We start from the raw sequence: 24,165 nt of genomic DNA, 5'->3' as shown, positions 1-24,165 counted from the left end.
GGACATTAGTAACTAGATCACTATGGATAAGATTCCATACAAAACCACTGGCTACCCAAGTCTGCTCTATAATAAATAGTAAATACTCCAGGTATTTCATGTTTTAATGACATGACAATGATACTAACAAGAACGACAAAAATAAGATAAAATGTCCCCTAATAGTATCATCAATAATAACAATGTATCACTTTACTTCAGCAGCATGCACTTTTTTTTTTTTTTTTTTATGTCCCTTCACCATCAGTGAGACTCTGTCTCTAAACAAAATACAAATAGGGCTGGGGATGTGGCTCAGTGGTTAAGTCCCCTTGAGTTCAACCCCTGGTACCCCCCGCCCAAAGTCCCTTCATCATAACATCAGTTGTGTGAGAAAGGAAAGGAGACTTTTAAGTTATATTTATAGATAAGGAAACAATTTAAAATAATTAAGGGACTTGCCCAACATCCTACTCCTATATCCAGCAAGCCAAAGACAGGCGTATATTAGATTACCATCAATTCACACTACAGTTTTGTTCTGTCTTAATGTGAATAAAAAATCTTGAGCTCCAAAGTTTACAATTACTTTTTTTGGGTTCAGCCAGGGAAGATACAACTGAAAATAACTCAAGTAGATATATGCATAGTTTATGTATCTTGGATCTTCACATCTTAGTTTTATAGATAATTTTGTAACCAATTCTGAATGAAAGACAACTGTGGGAATCTATTTCCTTCTCACCTGCCTCTTTTAATTAAATGATTAACTTCCCACCAACCCAGAAAGGCTAAACACCACTTAATATTACCGGAATGGGACTAGGGACAGCTGCCACAACGATACCAATGGGTTGAGGAGAAAGAATTGCAGGATTTCCATTAGGAAGATTAGCCACTCCATTGGCTGTCGCGCCTTCTGATTTTTTTGCTGAGGATTCTCCTGGCAAAGGGGATTGTAGTTTCTGTTCTTGCTGCTTTTTCTGGATTTTCCTTTGCAACTGCTGTTTAGCATCAATAGGAGATGGCAAAGTCTTTACTTGTGGCTGAAAGGAATTACTTTCAGCTGTAGGTATAAAAGCAGAAGGCTGGGTAATTCCTTTAATTCCTGAAAATAAACAAAGGAAAGCTAAGTAAATACCCTCCTTTATAAAAGAAAGCTACAACTTGATTTCTTTGAATATGTAGCCATCTACTGGACAATTCAACCACATGAGCAAGTTTTAAGTCAATTTCTTACTTCAGCAGTCAATTTAAGTCAATTTCTTACTACAGCATTAAAGTATTAGACTCCCAAATTTATAAATATTTTTCAATGTGATTTTGAAATCTTAAAAATATGGTTCAACTCAGGTGACAGTTTTAGATAAATCAATAATAACAGATGATTTTAAAAAGTGTACCCATATTATAAATGTGCAAAAGTTGAGATAAATGCCAAAATAGCATTTTTACATTTTATCAGATGTCAGTAAATTTTCTTATCTTCTTCTCTATTAGAATGAAATACATTCATTTTCATAAACATTCAGCTCAAAGAGGCAACTAATAAATATTTGTTGAAATCATTCCATATCCTAAAAAAATTTTTGTGGGGAAAACAGGCTTTTAAGCCTACAAGAAATTCATAAAAATGGGCACCGCTATTTTAATTGCTACCACATGATTATTCCAGTATGACCTCGAGAGATTTAAGAAAGAGAATTTCATAGTAAGACTAAGGTTAAGATATTCTGAAAAGTGTCAGTGAGAAAACTTTTTTTAGTTGTACACGGACACAATATCTTTATTTTTATTTATTTGTTTTTATGCAGTGCTGAGGATTGAACCCAGGGCCTCATGTGTGTGGGGCAAGTGCTCTACCACTGAGCTACAACCCCAGCCCAATGAGAAAACTTTTTAATAGTAAGATAAACAGTAAAAAAAAAAGAGGAAGGAATGATAAGATACAAATTTTTATAAATTGTGTAATAAAATTAATTTTTTAAACTCTAATTTCATGTTAAGATAATTAGAAAATAAATTGTGGTTAGTAAAAATATGGGGAAAAGAAAGGGGAGGAAAACACTATCTTCTGGAATACTTCCCAGCCCAATTTCTGCTTTTCTTTATTTTAGAAAACAGCAACAGGGCTGGGGATGTGGCTCAAGCGGTAGCGTGCTCGCCTGGCATGCGTGCGGCCCGGGTTCGATCCTCAGCACCACATACAAACAAAGATGTTGTGTCCGCCGAGAACTAAAAAATAAATATTAAAAATTCTCTCTCTCTCTCTCTCTCTCTCTCTCTCCCCCCTCTCTCACTCTCCCTTTAAAAAAAAAAAAAGAAAAAAAGAAAACAGCAACAACTACGGGGTGGGGTGGAGGGTTAGGGGGGCCAAGAAAAAAGAGAAGAGACTATAACTTTCCCACACACTCACTGGTCAGTAATCCCTCATCTATACCTCTTTTTATCACATTGTATTGTTTTACTCTTCAAATCCAGCTGCATTGTTTCCTCCTGGCCCCAGAACTCAGCTGGACCCTGCACCCTGGAGAGCCTCTGCTAATGGCTCACAGTTGGGCTGTCTTGATTCTCCTGCCAGGGTGTCTGAACAGGAATGAGTTCCAAGCAGCTGACTTATGAAAGGACATTTGTAACACAACCTGTTCTTAATATGGAGACTATATTTATAAAAAATCAAATTCACAGTCAAAGGACAAGAATTAATTTACCATCAAGAATCTTTAAAAAAATATATAGAACAAAATTTCAAAAGATTTAAAAAATGTTTTGAGTAATGATAAATTGACAAAGTGAATAGTCTTTCAAGCTAACTGCTTTCAAAGAGAAAACACCTGTCATTTTTAGTACTTTCATTTAAAGAAAAACCTTTATTTACACTTATACCTTAAAAATTCACTCACTTTATTCATTCACCATTTCTTTCAGATTTGTGAATAAAGTGGGAAATAAGAGAGATGCTAATGATTCTTTCCTTCATGATGCCTCCCAACTTTTCATTCTATTGAACCCTTCTTGGTGTTAGTATGGTAGGAAAAAGAGAACTAAAAAAGTTGAAGAAGAATAAAGTCTCATTTTGCCAGAAGATAAGGCAGTATGATATAACTGAGTTAACCTGGGCTTTGGAGACAGACAAATCAGGATTCAAATCCTGACCCCACCACTTATCTGCCCGCGGATAAGCTACTAACCTCCCTAAGTGTGCTTCCTGATCTAAATATTGTCAATAAAAATCACCTATCTCGCAGGACTGCTGAGGGAATTAAATGAAGGAACACAGGTGAGCTATCTATAGCCACAGTGTGCTGTTCAAGCACTTTCTAGCTTGTGTGTAGGAGTGAACAAATTTAAGTAGTACACAGTTTACACGCAGATAGGAAAAATTATGACTAGCTCTTGTAAGAGACTGTTTTGCTAAACTTGGTCCTGAACTATAAAATGAGAGGATAGATTACATGAACATGTACAAACACCCAACACATACTGTAATTCTGGTCAGGATAAATCTACTGTAGATTTAATGCTTACAAGAATCATCTTGGAAAACAAATTTCATATTAACATACTTTCCATATACACAGAAATAATTTTCTAGAGTAATCAGATTTATTCATTCTTCTTTTTTTAAAAATATTTTTTAGTTGTCAATGAACCTTTATTTTATTTATTTATATGCGGTGCTGAGAATTGAACCCAGTGCCTCACACATGCTAGGCAAACGCTCTACCACTGAGCCACAACCCTACCCCCTATTCATTCTTCTTTAGGTTTATAAGGTATGACCAAATAAGACATTTCAAAAGTTTCATTGGAACTGATAATTAAAGAAGTGATAATTAGACAGCTATTAATTTAAAAGGCAGTCATTTATTCCAACACTACTTTTAATTCCTCAAATTAGTTGTCAATTCAAAAAAATTGTTCTTTGAGCTCAAATTCTCATTTGAATGAGTATTTTAAAAATATTGCTCTTGTTACTTTATAGTAATACTTGACACGTTTTATTTCTTGTGAAACAAAATTATCTGTGTCACAGTGTCCAAAGACCATTTTATTTATAAACTTTCTTTCTGGGATAGGATTCTACCATGTAATTTAAAAATCTTATTTAACTAATATTTAATCCACTAGTTACATACATATATACTTAAAAGTACATTCTTTAAATTTAAAAATAGCAATGAAAAAATTAAAAAATATCTTCAGGGGAATCCAAATAGTTTTATATTACAGCAGATATACAAAACTAGAGCAGTAAGTTCTATAATGAAAGAATTTTTATTTTATTGACTTAATAAGTCCCTCTGAATTTAGTGTAAAGTGAAGTAAGAAGGAACTCATATAAGTACTAAAAAGATGAAGTTTTCTGGTTAATCTCTACTTTAGCTACCAACTCTAAATACAGTAACACTGCCAGTTTTAGCTTAATAATTTCATACCTGCTGGTGCTGCTGCCATTACAGTTAAAGCTGCCATTGACTTGGTGCCTATATAGTGACTTTTTACAAGGAAACGGGCTAATTCCAAGACTGTGTCAAATGGCTGGCTTAACACTTTCTGGGCCCACTCACACACAAGACGGCAAGCAGAAGATATAACTTCCTCATCAATATTTTGAAGCTGCCCGGAAGGTTCAGCTCCTTCCAACTAAACAAAGGCAAAAAGGACAAGTTAACTTTTAAGTAAAGTTTATAGAAATTAAATTGAAAACATTCAAGACATGTATTTTTATTAGGAGATAAAATCTAAATCTGTTGGGCCAAAGTAACATGAAGTAGTCTATTGGCAGATATAAGAGACCCAAATGTACCAGTGTACAGGAGTCAGCAGTATCTGAATATAACATTTCAAATGGTTGTTAAACATAAACAGACTAACAGATGTTTTAAATCTTTCTAAAAGCTGAAAGTTAGGGATGCCAGTATAACTATGATATATTTTCTCTTATCTTACAACCTACACAAACAAGCACACAAAGTAAATATATATTATGGACAAATCTATAAACCAGTAACTTTGGGTCTTTGTTTTCCCAAACTTCAAGTTGATATACACTAATATCTTTCAACCACAGTGGGATATTTTTGCTTATTTACTTTGTAAAGAGCACAATTCCTAGTTCTTGGTTCCAGACAAATGAGGCTTTGAAGAATGCATTTCAATTTTGATATAAAGGTATATAATTCTACCTTCTCTTTTTGGTATGTGTGTGTGTGTGTGTGTGGGGGGGGTAGGCTGAGGATTGATCCCAGGACCTTGTACATGATAGGTAGGCACTCTACCATTAAGCTATATCCTAGTCCCCACAATTCTACTTATTAAAAAGACATGGTAGAATTCTTACCCCATCTCCAGTTTTGTGAAAATCAAGGTTGGGCAGTGTTGGCATATGAACAAAAGCTTTTTTCCTTAGTCCACTGTAACAATATGTAATAAATAGTTAAGGTCTAAAGTACTCCAAAGTAAATGGACTGCCTATATAGACAATACTTGAGAAGTAACCATATATGAAATGAGAATAAGATTAGCATGAAATAACATGTACTTTCTGAATTCTTCAGTAAAACACTTTAGTATTAGAAATAAAGAATACTTTTATATTCTCTTGAAAGTGGAATAATTCTTATAGAATGTTAAATATTACTATTCTAAATGCAATGATTCTCATCTGTTACAAATTTTATGAATAAATGTTCCTAATATGCTGTGCCAGCCACCAGTAACAAACAGGTCAAAAGGAAAGGAATAGCCGGATGGAAACCTGGCACAGGGAAGGGAAACTTTAGCCCAGGGCACTAGGACAAAAACAACTCTCCAGAGTGTCACAAGGGCTTTAACCTTTTCATTTCTCTTTTTCCACTGAAACATACGGGATTATCACCTGTAACATGCCAAAGACACATCAAGACATTTTTGTTTATATTAAGGAAACAAGGATAGGTCATGAACCAACTGGTTGAAGAACACCTGGAACTATTTTAGAAAAGTAGTCTTCCTCCTTTCCCCTTTCTCTCATCTCTTCCATAGTAACTAATTTTATGTTTTGAAAAAGGCTAAAAGCTTAGCAGGGAGAAAATGAATGTACTCTAACACCATCTTCTTCCAAAAGTATAAAAAATTTTAATAAATACTTAATTTTCATTTCCTTACTTCTGTTTGTTCCTAAGTATTTTTTCATCATAAGAACCTTTCCTATGTCCTCACTGCAATTTTAATACAGGTTTTCCACAAACAATTTTTTGAATGTTGACTATTATTATTAGTATTATTACTAAGGAGATCCCCATGTTTCTAAGTTAGAAGAGAGAACATAAGCTAACATCTTTCTCTACTTTTGGCGATATAATTTATAATTTCTGAATATATGGTATATCTCATTAATCCTTTATTTTTTGGTACCCAGGATTGAACCCAGGTCACTTTACCACTGCGCCACATTCCTTAACTCTTTTTATATTTATATTTTAATAAGAGACAGAGTCTCAGTAAGTTGCTGAGGCTGGCTTTGAACTCATGATCCTCCTGCCTTAGCCTCGTGAGCTGCTGTAATCATTAATTCTTATTGTTAAAGCAAAAAAGATCAGATCATTAACACTTTATAGCAATAGAGAAAGATAACATCTATAATAATCCTAATAAACACATAAACCATTATTTATTCATTTTTTTTAGTTTAAAAAAGCTAAGAAAACATTATTCTACTAAGTACTTTTGAGCCATTTGTATTTGTTGACTTAAATTTACTTCTAAATATAGTCAGTAGCTGAACTATGATTTTCTATTAGTGTGAACCTAAAGAGATTAGTAGTAACCTTCTGGTAAAGGATATTTAGATTTGCCTCTAGTGCCCAAACGACGTGCCTTCATGTTTGGAAAGACGTTTTTCATTATCTTTCCAAAGTCAGCAGCACTTAACGGATGGTAACCAAGATTGTCACAGTAGCTCCTGCAGAAGAAGGAGGAACCAATTTAGTGAGTGACAGAATTCAGCATTACAGAGCAAGATGCTATTTCAATACAATTTGATCCTTTTGACAAAGTGAAGCAATGGATCTTCAAGTTATGTGCCAAGATTTATAGAATCACTACTCTTTAGAGACTACTAACTCAGGTTTAACTACCTGCCTTTATGTTCAGAATATACAGTATTGCTTTCAAAAGCACTCAGGAAATTTGGAGTAAGATATAATATTGAGATGAAGTTTTTCAACTAATTCCAAGCCACACTATAAAATGAGTTCATCCAGCTCATCTAGCAGTGTTTTAAGTTTCCACATATGTATCAGACTCATATACTGGGATAATTTCCAATAGAAACATCATACAAGCTAGACATTAAGATAATACTACCAGATGATTTAAAATTTAGAAATGTGATATGGTAGGACTAAAGGAAACTTTAGAGATCATCTGTACCAACAACCTCCTTTTACTGATGAGGTTAAAAATGAGGGTACAGTCAGAGGTTCTTGTCTAACGTTCTTCCCCTCTTCCCTTAGAATCCCTTTTTGGTGAAAGCTTAGAATTGAAAATGGATTCAGAAGTTCAACTTCCTGCCAGCTACAGAAATGGTCATACCCTTAAATAATGGGTTAACTCAATGTGAACATTTTCCCTAAAGGGAACAGCTTGATGTTAGGAGATGACCTATCCAAATTTCAGTTGTTACAATTTTTAAAGAAAAATAATTCTATTATTAGAGTCTCTTACCCACTGGAAAGATCTAGATATTCAATAATTCTGTTTTAAATCTAATTTAGTAGAGTATCTGCAGGGTATGTATTCATAATTTTAAAACCAGTGCTACATTAACCATAGGTCATTCTAGGCCATGTAGAGATCTTGATTAGCTTACATCTTGTTTTCCTACTTCATAACTTTAACTGAAGGTTGATAAAGTAAGATATGGTGTCAATTAACACCTAACTCAGCATAAGATTATATTTATGCAAGACTCAAAAAAGAATGAGAAACAAAGAATGTTCTATTCACAGGATAACTAACACTTTCATAGCATTCTTTTTTTTTATTTAAATTTTTTTTGTAGTTGTAGATGAACAGCATGCTTTTATTTTATTTATTTTTATGTGGTGCTAAGGATAGAACCCAGTGCCTCACATGTGCTAGGCAAACACTCTGCCACTGAGCTACAGTCCTGGCCCTCATAGCATTCTTAAATTCAAATTGTTTAGTACTTTTTCTCTTGATCTTTATTTAAATTGTTCTTAAGATTGAAAATAAGCCTAATATTCAACATGATCATGAACAAGTAATTCACAACCCATATGGTGATTCAATCTTTAGTGCTTATAAATACCATTTACAAATTAATTATGTTACTGGACATTTTTTGAGTGCTTTGTTATCTCATTTAATCCTCCGCAACAACCCTGAGGCAGGTATTTTTATTAATTATATTTTATAGATGAGGAACCTGCAAAGAAGGGTATATCTGGGAAGGATTTGGTTTAATCTGTTTATCTCACAGATGAGACACTTTCATTATTTTTCCAAATATTTAAAGATAATTTATTAAGAATTACTATTTTTTCTACTCAAAGCCCCCTTTTCACTTAGATCCACATTGTTATATTTTAGTGAGTCTTAGCATTCATGTGTTACAGATGACAATAAAGAATAGAGAAACTTAGGGAAGTTTCAAAAACACGGTAGAATTATTCATCAAATAATGTATTTACTAGGTAATCTGGAAGACAAATCAGGTAAAAGTAACATGGTCAAATACGTAATTAATTTGAGCCTCTAAGTGGAACAGTTGTTGAAAGAGTAATTTAATTAGATTTTTAATGGAGTAATTAGATTTTGAGACTGGAGAGAAAACTCTGAAAATCCTGATCTTGACCATAAAAAATTTCCTTTTTCATATTGTTCCCAGGTCAGGGCAGAATAATAATACACAGCTGAAGCATGGCTAAAATTCACTGGACTCTAGCATTTGGTATACCTGTTCAAGAACAGTATAGAAGTGCACAGTGTAATGTATCTGATGGTTTGGTGTCCCAAGGTAGCATGGCTGGAAAAGCCTGCTGAAGTCTGCTGGCTAATTATAGTGTCTTCTAGTTTTAAGCTTTGATGAGAAATTTTGAGTTGTTAGTAGCACTGTTAAACCCAGCTTAAACTAGGATCAAATATCACTGCTGAAATTCACTTGGTGATACTTATTTTTGTGGCAACCACACAATGAATATATATTATCTGAAAGATTGCTATGTTTGAAACAAACAAAATTAGTTTAAAATGGATATATTAAAAATTAATCATGTTTGACTTAATTTTGTTTGGGGTGTTAGGGACTGAACCCAGGGCCTCAACATGGTTAAGTAGGTGCTTTTCTGAGTTGTATTCCCAGCTGCAATATATGATCTTTTAAACAGGTTCTCCCTTTCAACTTACCTTTCCTTTCCATTATTTTAGTTAGGAGTCCTATAAAAAAGATTCATTCCTAGTCAAGGAACTTATGCTGAAGGATAGAGGTCTTATCCTGAAATTTATAAATTAATGAAATCCCATAAGTTTTAGGACAGTTCTCAATATTTAAAAAAAAAATAAAAAGAAATTTGTGTTCTTTATTATTTAATCACATTAAATAGCAAATTATAAAGAAAGACATTACTATTGCCAATGAAACAGCTATTTAATATGACAATTATTTGGTAATTTTGGATTGTTATTTTTAAAGTAGATACATATATATACACACACACACACACATAAGCATACACATATATAAATGATAGATGAGTTGCTCACATGCATGGAGTACAAGCTTTACTTATATGCTTATTTTTTTTTAATTTTTATTTTTTGTGGGACTGGGGATTGAACCCAGGGCCTTATGCATGCTAGGCAAGCACTCTACCAACTGAGCTATATCCCCAGCCCCTTTATATGCTTATTTTTATTTTTCAGTTATCACAGTTCTCCTTTGTTTTAAATTAACTATACAGATAATATACAGATTATATGAACATAAACATTAACCACTCACAGATTATGAATTAACAAAACACTGAAGAAGAAGGATGTCTTGACCCAATAAATTGAGTATCAAGGACTCCACCGACAAGATTGTCTGGATCTGATAAACTGGAGCTTGCCCACTATAAAAAGCCTTCTCCTTGTGTAGGTGAAGTGAATAGAATTTGTTAAAACCAACTGGCAAATTCTTAACTTTGTGTCTGCTGAAGATGGTGGAAAATAGTAGTGGCAAATAACAGACTAACCAGAAAGTATGAAGAAAATCTGGGAAATAAGATGTTCAGAGATGCTTTGGGACATGCTTACATATTCCCAGGAATCTAGAAGGCCACATGCATGCAAAGGATTGTGTGAATGCTCAAGAAAGACCTAAGAGAAACCTAAGAAAGCACAAAGTTCTCAACTCTGGCTTGTTTTGAGGCCTCCCCAAAGCAGGAAATGAAGGCTAGGGAAGAGTAACTGACTGTGTGATTGAGTGTTGTTGCTGTACCTTAAGACATACAGAGACCCTAGGCAAAGCCTGAGAGATTTACTGGTTTCAGGTGTTTAAGGAAATATCTGTCTTACCATTAGTTGACTACTATGCTGAGAAAAGATTTCAGTGGCTTGATAAAATGAAGAATATAGGAAATTCCAAAAAGTCACTAAACAATTACTACACAACAAATAGCAACAATAACCACAAACCCTAGGCAAGGGTTGAATCTGATTTTCGTAGTGCCACATTATATAATTTTAAATATCTACTCTCCAACAAATCATTTATGAGTTATACAAATAAATAAGACATATGTCTTGGCTCTTAACAGGAAAAAAAGTAACCAATAGAAAAGTTGTTCATAAGGGTTGAGCATGGTGGTACTTGGCTGTAATCGCAGCTACTTAGGAGGCTGAGACAGGCAAATGATAAGTTTGAGGTGAGCCTGGGCAACTTAGCAAAATCTTGTCTCAAAAACAAAAGGGGTGGGATGTAGATGTACTTTAATGGTGGAGCGCTTGCCTAGAATGGGCCAGGCCCTGGGTTTAATCCCAATGCTAGGGAGTGGGGGAAAAGTTGTCTTGAGGAAGCCCAGACTGCTACCCAAAGACTCTGAATCGGCTATTTTAAATATGTTCAAAGAGCTAAAGGAAACCATTTCTCAGCAAACAGAAAATACCAATAGATAGAAATTACATATACAAATGAAATTATATTATATAAAAACAATAAATACATTATTTATACATACATGTATACAATTTATATGCACAAACACATACAATGAATACATGAAATTCTGGGGTTGAAAAGTATAATAACTGGAAAGATATATGTAACACAAAGCCTCAATAGCAGATCTGAACAGAAGAATCAGTAAGTATGAAGATGAAGCCAGTTGAGATTACCATATCTGAAGAATAGAAAGGAAAAAAGTGAAGACAAAGCCACAACCCAATCAGTGATTTAATCACCTGACAGTGATTCATTGAGTGGTAACTAAAGAGGCCGGGTATGACTGGAGCAGGTGGGAAATAGGGAGTGGCTTTGTTGTATACATTTGTATCTTTTTTTTTTTTTTTTTTTTTTTGAGAGCAGAGTCTCTCTTTGTTTCGTGATGGTAGAGTGTGGCTGGAGGAGGTGGGAATTAGAGAGTGGCTTTGGGTATATATTTGTATCTGGAGAGTGGAGTCTGTCTCTCTTTGTTTCCTGATTACTGTGATGGGAGTTGCTTCCCTCTGCTACCCTCTCCCTTCATGATGTTGAGCCTCACCTCAAGCCCTGAGGAATGGAGCTGGCCTTCTATGGACTAAAACCTCTGAAACTGTGAGCCTTCCAATAAAGTCTTCCTCCTCTACAGATTGTGCTGGCCAGGTCCTTTGTCACAGCTGTGAAAAAGCTGACTAAAATAAATGCTAACCCAAAAGTTTTTTTTGTTTTTGTAAAGATCAACAAAACTGATGAAATGGTGGTGGAGGGCAGCAATACAAAAAATGAAAAAGAAATGAGAGAAGACTCAAATAACTAAAACTAGGAAATAAGGGACATTACTTCTGATTATACAGAAAGAAATAAAAAGAACCACAAGAGAATATTATGAAAAACCGTATGTCAATGAACTGGATAATCTATCTGAAATGAATAAATTCTAGGTGCTACCAACCAAAATAGATAAAAAAGAAACAAGACAATTGATTTGTAACAGAGATTGAATTAGTAACTTAAAAGTACCAACAAAACAAAACAAAAAACCATCCTAGGCTCAGATGCCTTCACTGGTGTATTCTGCTAAGTATTTAAAGATTAATACCAATCCCTGACAAGCACTTTCCTAAAACTTATTATGTAAGGCCAGTACTATCCTAATACAAAAACCAGAAAAAATCCATCATAAAAAAGAAAACTGCAGACCAATATCCTTTATAAATATAGATGTATTACTCCTTAACAAAATACTGACAAACTGAATCTAGCAGCAAACGCAAAGATCAAGAATGATCCCAAGAATGCAAGATGGGTACAATATACAATAACAATCAATAATATAATATACCATTTTAGTTATGTGAAGGAAAAAAATCATCATCTCAGATGCAGGAAAACATTTAACAAACAAGTGATAGAATGAAAATTTCTCAATCTTATCAAGGTTTTCCATGGAAAGCCCACAATAAAGATCACAGTTAATGGCAAATCTGAAAAGGGCTGGAGATGTGGCTCAGTGTAGAGCACTTGCCTAGTACATAAAAGGCCCTGGGTTCAATTCCTAGTACTGGAAAAAAAAAAAGTGTCTTTGTTTTTAGAAATATACTACTTTTATATGCTATAGGAAAAAAAAATCCTTGAAGATAGGGGAAACATCTGGATATTCTTAATAGGATTCTTTTAACATTTTTGTTAGGTTTGAAAATTCTTATAGTAGGAAGGTAAACAAGAACTGCTCTGAACACAAAATGATATTTCAGAGTGGTCAATAATGACAATGAACAGAAAGTGAAGAGATCTAAAAATCAATGGCAGTTCCTAAACCAGAAATTCACAAAAGTATTGCAATGTCTGTTGGTAAAGTTTAAGCTCCATTATCTAGCAGCATCATGATTTCGTAGAAGGATGAAATATTTCTAATTTTGTTCTTTTTTTCTGATGGTGCTCATTATGGTTGATCTTTTTGGCCATGGCAGAACAGATAGCTACTGTTCCCAGGGTATAATTTAAAAAGATTTTCTTAAGCCATTTGTAAATGGTAGCTGAGACAAACTCTCTCTATCCAGTAATATAGCTTATTTTCTTAAATATATTTATATTTGCCTTATTAAAAATGCTTATGTGAATTGTCCTAACAACTTTTAAGCTTAATGTTCTTACACTCTATTCACTGCCAGTACTCAGGACTTTATGAAGCTTAGTACAAACCCTTTCTGGGGGACTACCCTGCTGATTACACTTCTCCTTTAAAGATATATGTTTATTTTCATTTGTATCTCCTGATCTTTTAGCAAGGTGATTCAGTAAAAAATAAAAACAAAACATCCAGGTACACTGCCACATTAAAGCCTTTTGAAAAGTTAAAATACCCTTTTCTCTTTAGTCTAAACATAATAGTATAGTATAAAAGACAAATCTGACAGGGCAAGAAGAATGCTTATACAGCTCATATGTAATTTCTTAAATTTTATTTTAACTATAAAAGCCTACTAGGGATAGAGCATGTAAGTGGGGCAGGAAATGGAGATTCCAAATTAGGGAATTGCTGTGTGCAGCAAAGTAACAGTAAGTGAGTTTGACCTCCTAGGAATCTTTCTTCCTCATATCCACAAATACAATTAAAGAGCTTAAACACAGATAAAAACAATAAAGGATATATTCTTTAAACTGTTCTAATTTACCACCAGTACTTCTTTTCATAATTTTCTGATGCTTGACAGCAATAATAATCCAGACACTAATGCATTAATTAAATGTTGAATAATCTTATATATTTTTCAAACAAATTCATTTGCAATGTACATGTATATGTACATGTATATGTATGTATGTATGCATATTTATTTATTTTAAAGCTTCTCAAATAGTTCTAATTTTTAGCCAAGGATAAGGACATCTACTGTAACAAGTTTATTTATAAAATTTCTTTCTCCTTTCCAGGATATCTATAAACTTTCAGAAAGAAGATGACAGGTACATTAACAGGTAAGCCTTGGTCATCTCTACTCTGGCTACTAAACAAAAACAGAATACTTTAGGGAACATTGTCTGGGAGCTGAGTGAACTATGTGCAACTTCTTATAAATCCATTTACTTTCAGTAAAAGCCAAGATACTTAACTGAATTTTGAGCTACGTATTTAGAAATACAATAGAACTACTGTTGACAGGTGGCAGATTACAACGAGTGAGAGTAAGGTGGAAGATGCAGGCTGAGAAAGGAGAAAGATAAAGAAAGGAGGCAAAGTAAATAGGATATGTTTCCAAATATATGAAGGGATTTTATATCTTGATTGAGAGGGAGATGGGAGCACATGTAATATATAGTAACAACATAATAAATAAAATTAAGGTTTTTTTATTTTTTGTGGTGCTGGGGATTGAACCCAGGGTCTTGTGCATGTGAGGCAAGCACTCTACCAAATGAGCTATGTCCGCAGCCCAAAGTTAAGGTTCTTATCCAATCAAATCCACTGACTAGAATTATTAGAAAATTTGGTAGCCCCTGTCTAATAACTGTAATGAAGTTAGAATATTGTGATTTGCAGACTGAATAAAAGGTGAGAATCTTAATTCTACTGTATTGTCTCTACTGATAAACATCTCAGAGATCTAAAAATTACTCTGGCTTTAGCTCTCAGGATATTAATTTAAACACTATTTAGGGATTTAGGATTAACCTACAAGACAAGAAAACTTGAGAAAGTTATAGGGAATAATTATATGTTATGTTACACTGCTATACCAACCTATAGATAGGTAACATATTAAAAAATATATAAGGAATAAATACCCTCATTTCCCATGCACTGAGTAACAGCAGTCAGGTATCACTCCCCATAGGTAGTAGAACTAGCTTATTCCTTTGGAAAAATTTAAAAGGAACAGTGGGAATTAGCAGACTGCAAAAGTGAAGTGGAAACTAAAGCCAGTGTGATAGGAGGTAGTTGTGGGTAGGAAGTGGGGAATATGATGGGATTGCAGGTTTGTTGCGACTGTTAACAAAATAGTCTCTTTCTCCAAACTGGAAGTGGACTATTCCCTGACCATGTCCAAAACTGCTACAAATATCCAGTGTGTACCACACAGCATAAGTTTAGATGATTCTGATCGCTGGAGGACTAATTCTGGCTGTGTATGGGATTTCTAAAGTTTTTTCTTTTTTCTTGACACATTTCAATACAAACAGATGACCAAAAGATCTCAAGATATAAGAAAATCTCCAATGTTAGATGACAAAAACCAAACCAAACCAAACCAAAACATAAAAAAAAACCCAAGACTATTAATAAAAGGAGAAGCAGAGATGATGCAGGAAATGAAAGAAATGCAAACAAACAAAAACTTCACATTTCTATAGGCTAGACAACCCAAATTAAAAATGTACAAATCTTTAGTTATTTCACACACTAGAATTCATCCTACTGAGAAACTCGTCTGTATATGTTCATTCATAGATCACTGTTTATAGTGATGGTTAAAGTCTAAAACAACTTAGATTTATATCAACTGATGTATTAGACATCAGTTGATATAAATCTATTATTATAATAATAATTTATATTGTTACAGATTGATCTCAGGTTATCTTGCTGGGTAAGAAAATGCAAAGTTACAAAATCATGTAGTGTGCTACCATCTGTGTAAAGAAAAAAGAAAGAAAAAATATTGCTTACTTGTACATTATTACAAAATACTGCTGGAATCATATATAAGAAACTAATACAAATTATGGCTATAGAGACACAAAGGGGCTCATAGAAAGGCAAAGTAGTGATGGAATTTTTTCACTGTATATCTTTTATACTTTTTGATTTATAATAATGTAAATATAGTAATGAGTAAAATATTAAACTAAAAATTGATAAAAAACTGAAGCTTTTTATTTTTAACTTTTGCAGTGCTGGGGACTAAATCCAGAGCCTCACTCATTCTATGCTAGTGATCTACCACTGAGTAACACCCCAAACTCCCAATACTATAGCTTTTGATCCCCAAATTCCAATTCTAAGTAGCTTACACTACAGTATTACTTCAATAATATATTACTTCAGTATATAAGCTGGAAGACACATTTCTAGATTGATCAATGCAGTATTATTTGAATAGTAGGAAAGTCAGGAGGTGCCCAAATGTCTGTGAATTGAGGACTTTAAAAAATCCACCATGACTTATATCATGAAATACGAGGCAGCAAATAAAAAATATAGTACACATATGGATAAAGAGAGGTATTTAGGACATACTATTTAGTGAATAATATGTACAGTATACTTTTACTTCAAGTAAAAAAAGTAAAATTTATGAATGATAACACATGTATAGAAAAAGTACAGAAATAAACTGTTGAGAATATTTAAATCTCAGAGGGAAGAGATAAAGGGGAGAGTAAAGAATGATTTAATTTGGGCTGGGGATATACTCAGTTGGTACAGTGTTGTTTGCCTCATATGCACAAGGCCCTGGGTTTAATCCCCAGCACTCTCCCCCCAAAAAAGAATGATTTGATGTTATACTTCTAAAATTTTAATTTGTTATGAGTATATACTTGCAGATTATTTATAGACCTAAGAATGAATCATTTAAATAAAAAAGAAACCCTTCATATCAGTAGGCTCAGAGATAATAGAAAGACATTACAACCATAATATGAAATGATGCTATGAAAAAGCGAGAGTAATTGTTTTAAATATTTTTGTTTTTAGTTGTAGATGGATACCTTTTATTTATTTATTTTTAAAAATATTTACTTTTTTAGGTGTAGATGGACACAACATAGTGCCTTTATTTTTATGTGGTGCTGAGCACCTTGCATGTGCTAGGTGAGTGCTCTCTGAGCCAAAACCCCAGCTCCAGTTGAGTGTAATTTTTATAGGGTATCCAACAATAATTATCAGAAAAAAATGGAAGATGAAGTTGGTAAGAAAAATATGAGGGAGAAAAGACTATAAAAAGAGATTATGATGGCTGGTTTTGTAACCTGATAGTTCTTGTTCAAATCCCTGATTTGGTGGTTACTAATTGTTTTGTTTGCAAAATAAGAGTATTTGCTTACAGGATCCATACTGTATGTTGGATATCAAGACCAGACCCTGGTTATAGTAAGCACTCAGAATTGGTGGTTCTTCTTTTTAAAAGATATATATAGCAAGAGCATTAACTGGGAAGGATTAATTGAGACCCACACAAGTTCCAGAAAGAAAAAATGGAAAAAAGCAGAGGGCAGAACTGTCAAAGAAATAATATAAGAAAATATCTCGGAATGAAGAACTGTGAACTTTCAGACTGAAAGAGCCCATCACAAGCCTGGCGCCATGACATACACTTGTAATCCTAGCAGCTCTGGAGGCTGAGATAGGAGGATTGTGAATTCAAAGTCAGGCCCAGCAATGGTGAGGAGCTAAGCAACTCAGTGAGACCCTGTCTCTAAGGAAAATACAAAATAGGGATGGGGATGTGGCTCAGTGGTTTAAGTGCCCCTGAGTTCAATCCCCAGTATCCCCCGCCCCCGCTGTCCCCATAAGAGCCTATCACATGTCCTGCTCAATGAATTAAAAAGACCAAGGATAATGAGATGATCCTAAAAACTTCCACAGTCAGAACTAAATAGTACAGGTTATATATAGACAAAGGAATAAGAACTTTGCAGAACTGTTCATAAGGGCAACAATGCTGATTCTTTTTCTCCCCCCCCCACCTCCCATCTTTCCTTCCTCCCCCCACCCCCTTGAGTTACTGGGGATTGAACCTAGGGGCACTCTGTTACCGAGCCATATCCCCAGCCTTTTATTTTGTGAGACAGGTTTTGCCAAGCCCCACAGGCTGATGTCAAACTTATGATCCTCCTGTCTCAGCCTTCAGAGTTGCTGGGATTACAGGCATGTTCCATTGCATCCTGCCTGAGAAAATGATTTTCATCCTAGAATTTTGCATGTAGCCATATCAATCAACTTTGAAGGAAAAATGCATGCATTTTTAGATATATTAGGACTCAAAGGTTACTTCTTGGGTATTACTGCTTTAAAACTTATTAATAAAACAATGGTTAACCAAACACATCAAAGGATGTTAACTTTGTAACAACTAGAGAGAGGCAATAGTTCAAAATGGAACACAAGATGGGGAAGAAACTCTCCAGGAAAATAGGAAATAAAAATACAAAGCAGGAGACCTAATAGAATATAAGATGGGACATTTGGATGGACTTCAGGACAGATAGATCAATATTATTATTAATATTATTATTATTGATGGGGTCTTTTTTTGTTGCCCAGGCTGGCCTCAAACTCACAATTCTTCTGCCTCAGCCTCCAGAGAAACTGGGATTATAGACACACCCAGCTAGGATATAGATACTTTTTAAAAATGAAAAACATAGCAATAATTAATACACAAGCTTTACAAGAAATGTAATCTTGATAAACTACTTTACCAGTGAATGATAGTGATCAAATCACAGTCAACAATTGTTGAGAGCCACAGCCAAAGGGGCCCCAGCAAACTTCCAGCTGCCAGCAACCAGCTGCCAGCTGATGATTGGCTCACAGCGGCCCCAGCAACATCTAGCTGATTGGCTCCTCTGCGGTGATGTTCATTGGGCTGTTTCCCTGCCCTTCAGACTGCCGGCTGATGATTGGCTCACAGCAGCCCCAGCAACATCTAGCTGATTGGCTCCTCTGCGGTGATGTTCATTGGGCTGTTTCCCTGCCCTTCAGACTGCCAGCTGATGATTGGCTCACAGCGGCCCCAGCAACATCTAGCTGATTGGCTCCTCCACGGAGCTGCTCATTGGGGGACTTCTTTGGCTCCGCCCACGCAACCCAGCCAATCGGCCTCAAGAACAGGAGGATTGTGGGAGGTGGTGAGGGTTGTGTGGGGGTGAGAGGCTTGTGGGAAGCCGGTGGTGGCAGTTGGGCTCTGAGGGGTTTTCCCTGAGGAGCTGTTTTGTTTGGCGTTTGTAGTTCTAAAAATAAAGTTAGTTTCTTTTGACAAGTGGCTCCTGAATTGTGCCCAGCCAGACTGCGGCAAATCAGCATGAGACAGGGAAATACCTGGGATGCCAGATGACCCTCCCAGTAGTTTTTGATGTTGGGAAACCATGTAGTTCAGCACGTACACCCCTCTTGGCTTAAACCAATCAGTTCAAATGAATTCCCCTCTTGTAGTAACCAATAACCCCTACCCAACTTGTTCCCGCCAGTGAATGTTTTAGAGTTGTTTTATGATTTTCCTGCGGTGTGTGATGATTTGCTAAGAGATGCTATGATGTATGTGGGGGTCCCTGCCTTCTCCAAAGAATGTATAAAACAAGAATGTTGGCCATTCTTGACGAGAGATGATGCTAAGGTCTGCACCTGTATCCAGTAGCCCATTAAATTCATGTCCTTGAATATTTAGTTTTAGCATGGGGCGAGAATCTAAATTTAAAGAAAGCGTAGCCCAATCTACACCTGTGGAGCCTAATCCCTTGGAACCTCTTTCTACAGCATGACTGGAAAATTTATCATGTAGGCTTGGTATTATTAGTAACTGTGCTATTCTATCTCCTGGTAAAATTACTGATATACCCTTTGGAGAACTGGCTATAATTTTTATTTCACCTTCATAATCGGGATCAATTACCCCAGGACTTATCAAAAGTCCTTTTAGAGTAGAAGAGCTGCGTCCCAATAATAAGCCTACTGTTCCTTTGGGAAGAGGTCCTTTTACCCCTGTGGGAATGATTTGAACTCCCATCTCTGGAGTTAGTACTGATCTGGCGGAGGCGCAGATGTCCAACCCTGCGCTCCCTCTGGTTTGTCTGGTGAGGGATCTGATGGACAATGTGTCCTGGGCACTACCATGATGGGGTTGCTGGGTTCCTCCAGTGCTCCGTATATTTGTGGTTTGGGGCCCTGGAGCATTGGGGCCCCCTGTCCATTTTTTGGCAACGGAGCCCGATGCCTTTGTCCACGATATTGTGGATAAACACTTGGTCCTTGTTCGTTTTTTGATAATGGAGTACCCTCTATGGTGGTTTGAGAACAGCATTCATTAGCCCAACGTAATGGAGTACCCTCTATGGTGGTTTGAGAATGGCATTCATTAGCCCAATGTCTCCCTCTACGGCATCGTGGGCAAATACCCGGTATTCTACTCCTTTGATACCTAGTTTTGTTAAACCCTCCTCCTATGGGGCAATTCCTTTTAAAATGTCCTGTTTGTTGACAATTGTAGCATGTTCTTGGCCTGGTATATAAAGCCTGTTTTACTGCAGCTGCCACAATTTGCCCTTGTTCATTAATGTCTCTGGCATCTAAAGCCTGTTTTACTGCAGCTGCCATGACTTGCTCTTGTTCATTAATGTCTCTACATAATTTAATATATGTGTTTAAATCTTCCTGTTTCCATGGTCTAATGATATCTCTGCACCAACGATTCGCTTGGTCATAAGCCAGTTGTTTTATTAATGGCATTGCTTGTTCTGTATTCCCAAAAATTCTGGTAGCTATTTGAATAAGCCTATCTACAAATTCAGCGTAAGGTTCATTAGCTCCTTGTATTATCTTAGATAATTGACCTTGTAAACCTCCATGTCCTTGTAAAGTCTTCCATGCCTTAACTGCATCTACAGCAATTTGTGAGTATACGCCAGGATCATATGCAATTTGTTGCTGCGGATCCTCATAAGGTCCCTTTCCTAACAACATATCTAGATTTCTCTGAGAATAACCAGCTGCTGCATTTCGCCTAGCCGTCTCCTTGCAAAATTCCTCATTGGCAACCTTCCATAACAGATATTGTCCTCCATTTAGCACAGCTTTACACATATTAGCCCAATCTGCTGGCGTCATGTTCAAGTTGTTAATGGATTCGACCAAGCTTACAGTGAAGGGTGCTTGAGGACCATAGGTTGTTACAGCCTCTTTTAGCTCCTTCACTGTTTTGAAATTTAAACCCTGGTAAATTCGCTGCCCTCCTACCTCAAATACAGGGCATATTTGAGATCCTGTCTCAGGATCCCAACTATCAACTGCGGGGGTTGGGAGCCTCCTAGCATATGGAGGTGGTGCTGTTGAGTGGACACTTATGCCCTCTGGTGATAGAATGCTGTTAGTAGCAGTCTCCTATAGAGGTGGTGCTGTTGGTTGGACACTTACGCTCTCTGATAGAAAGGTGTTATTAGCAGTCTCCTGTTGTACCTTTTCCCCTGATGGCTTTTTCTGCTCTAAACTTCCTTCCTCTGTCTCACTAGCTCGAAAGACCTTCTCTTTTACTTGAATCTTTTCCTCTTTCTGACTAACTTGAGAGACCTTCTCTTTTACTTGAATCAATATGTCTTCTCCTTCCTCTACCTTTGTCTGAATTGAAGGCTTTGGACTAAGCAAACCAGATACCAACACCCACAATGTCAATGTGCCAACTGGCAGAGTCCCTGGGTTGTTCTTTTCTATTCTTTTTAAATCTTCACCATGATGGTTCCATTGTGATATATCTAACAACTCCTCCTTAAAAAGCCATGGGCTACATTGTTGTATTGTATCAACGTATGCCCTGACTGTTCTTGATTTTACTGAGATGCCTCCTTCCTCTAACAATTTACTTAACAGTCTTTTGGTTTGTTTTTTACTAATTTCTGATCCCGTATTTCTACTATAATACAACCCAACAGGATGATGCCAAACAAAACCGAGACAGAATGCAATAAAAATGGAACCACACAAAATCATTATATCAGCCTTTCTATCTTCCTGACATGTGCATCCGTCCTTTCTCCCTATCTGTTCCTCAGACGCAAATAGTTTTTCCTCAAATGTGAGCGGTTTTTCTTCCGTCTCACTCATCTCCAGGAACAGGCAAGTTAAAACAAAAATGAAGCAAAACAAAAAAGGAAACTTAGAATGGCTATCCATCCTCTCGCCCTGCCCTCAGGGGCGAGCAGTTTACTTACCCTCAGTCGCTCCCCGTGCGAGCCACCAAATGCCGCAGTCTGGCTGGGCACAATTCAGGAGCCACTTGTCAAAAGAAACTAACTTTATTTTTAGAACTACAAACGCCAAACAAAACAGCTCCTCAGGGAAAACCCCTCAGAGCCCAACTGCCACCACCGGCTTCCCACAAGCCTCTCACCCCCACACAACCCTCACCACCTCCCACAATCCTCCTGTTCTTGAGGCCGATTGGCTGGGTTGCGTGGGCGGAGCCAAAGAAGTCCCCCAATGAGCAGCTCCGTGGAGGAGCCAATCAGCTAGATGTTGCTGGGGCCGCTGTGAGCCAATCATCAGCTGGCAGTCTGAAGGGCAGGGAAACAGCCCAATGAACATCACCGCAGAGGAGCCAATCAGCTAGATGTTGCTGGGGCTGCTGTGAGCCAATCATCAGCCGGCAGTCTGAAGGGCAGGGAAACAGCCCAATGAACATCACCGCAGAGGAGCCAATCAGCTAGATGTTGCTGGGGCCGCTGTGAGCCAATCATCAGCTGGCAGCTGGTTGCTGGCAGCTGGAAGTTTGCTGGGGCCCCTTTGGCTGTGGCTCTCAACAAACAATGATTATATTGATTTAATTAAAAATAGTAGTATAACCATATTGAGATACTGGAGTAGGGAACTGTTATGTGGGAGAATTTCATTTAAGCATTTAATGAGAGCTAACACTGATACTAAAGAAGCAAAATTATTAGCACATTTGTTAGAAACATATTGATGCTCACCAAAACAATCAAAAGAAACCTCTGGAGAGTAAGACTAGCAAATGGGGAGCTGCCTTCACTCTTCCCACCCGCCGCCCCAGAAGACTGTTCTTTACTACTTGCATTTTTAACCATGTGGATATATTGCTTGTGTGTGTGTGTGTGTGTGTGTGTGTGTGGGCAATCCCAAATAAAGATAAGTGATTAAAATGATATATGTTGGGGCTGGGGTTGTGGCTCAGTAGTAGAGCATAAGCCTCTCACATGTGAGACCCTGGGTTCGATCCTCAGCACCACATAAAAATAAATAAACAAAATAAAGATATTGTGCACATGTATAACTAAAAATGGAATACATGAAATAGTTAAAAAAACTGATGGAAGGGACTTGAGGTAGAATATAAAAACTTGGCTTCTAACAAGTAATGGGGAAAACAGAAGAGGAAGAAAAAAAGTACTTCAAATGGGAAAAACAGAATTAACCAACTAGACTTAAAACTTCCTACACACATACATTATTTTGTAATTACTGTTTGATACCCTGTGTAAACAGAACTTAATACTGCTTAAATGAATGCTGAATAAAGGCAATATTTTAAGCATTAAATATACATCATTATAGGAAAACAAGAACAGGATAATAACTAGAAAGACAATAGGTTTTTAATTTTTAATTTTTATTTTTTTTTTTTTAGTTGTAGTTGGACACAATACCTTTGTTTTGTTTATTTATTTTTATGTGGTGCTGAGGATCAAACCCAGGGCCTTGCATTTAGGGTAACAACTGAGACATTTTAACTATTAATATAAGCCTAAATTGTAAAATCTTAAAATCCTAACTTCCAAGATAATAGTATTGGGAGGTGGTGGCCTTTAGAAGGTGAATTAGAGATCACAAGAGCAAACTCTTTATTACAGGAATTAGTGACCTTATAAAAGAGACCACAGTGAGAAAATACCATATATGAAAAAGTAGACTCTCACCAGAATCTGATCATGCCAACATTCTAATTTTGGCCTTCTCAACCTGCAAAATGGTAAGAAATAACTTTCTGTTGTTTATTTAAAAGATTAAGATATAGTGAAGGCTTGGTAAATGCTACTCTACAATTTTTAATTTTTTTTTTAAATTTTGTTTTTTTATAGGGGTCTTACTGTGTTGTCCAAGCTGGTCTCAAACTCTGGGCTCAAAGGATCTTCTCACCTTCGCCTCCTGAGTGCTTGCAGTATAAGTGGGTACTACATACATGGCTTTAGAATTTTTAATTTTGCAAATTCTACTTTTTAAAAAAATATTTATTTTTTAGTTTTAGGTGGATACAATCTTTATTTTACTT

General features: G+C 36.0%; 1 protein-coding gene across 2 annotated transcripts in view; it reads right to left on the bottom strand.

The window, feature by feature from the left end:
- The window catches only part of RFX7 (regulatory factor X7), a 127,340-nt gene that overhangs the window by 4,763 nt on the left and 98,412 nt on the right, over positions 1 to 24,165 (bottom strand). For both annotated transcript variants that reach the window (XM_081292622.1, XM_081292623.1), the window contains exons 6-9: positions 6,809 to 6,925; positions 5,324 to 5,408; positions 4,419 to 4,626; positions 792 to 1,087 (exon numbers count right to left, since the gene is read on the bottom strand). In XM_081292622.1, coding sequence (XP_081148748.1) covers positions 792 to 1,087; positions 4,419 to 4,626; positions 5,324 to 5,408; positions 6,809 to 6,925 — 706 coding nt within the window. The remainder of the gene's footprint in view (positions 1 to 791; positions 1,088 to 4,418; positions 4,627 to 5,323; positions 5,409 to 6,808; positions 6,926 to 24,165) is intronic.

This window comes from Spermophilus citellus (assembly GCF_964194105.1).
Source record: "Spermophilus citellus genome assembly, chromosome: 4".
Classification (NCBI taxonomy): Eukaryota; Metazoa; Chordata; class Mammalia; order Rodentia; family Sciuridae; genus Spermophilus; species Spermophilus citellus.
The sequence above is the reverse complement of the archived record's forward strand: the minus strand, read 5'-3'. Positions and strand labels throughout refer to the sequence as shown.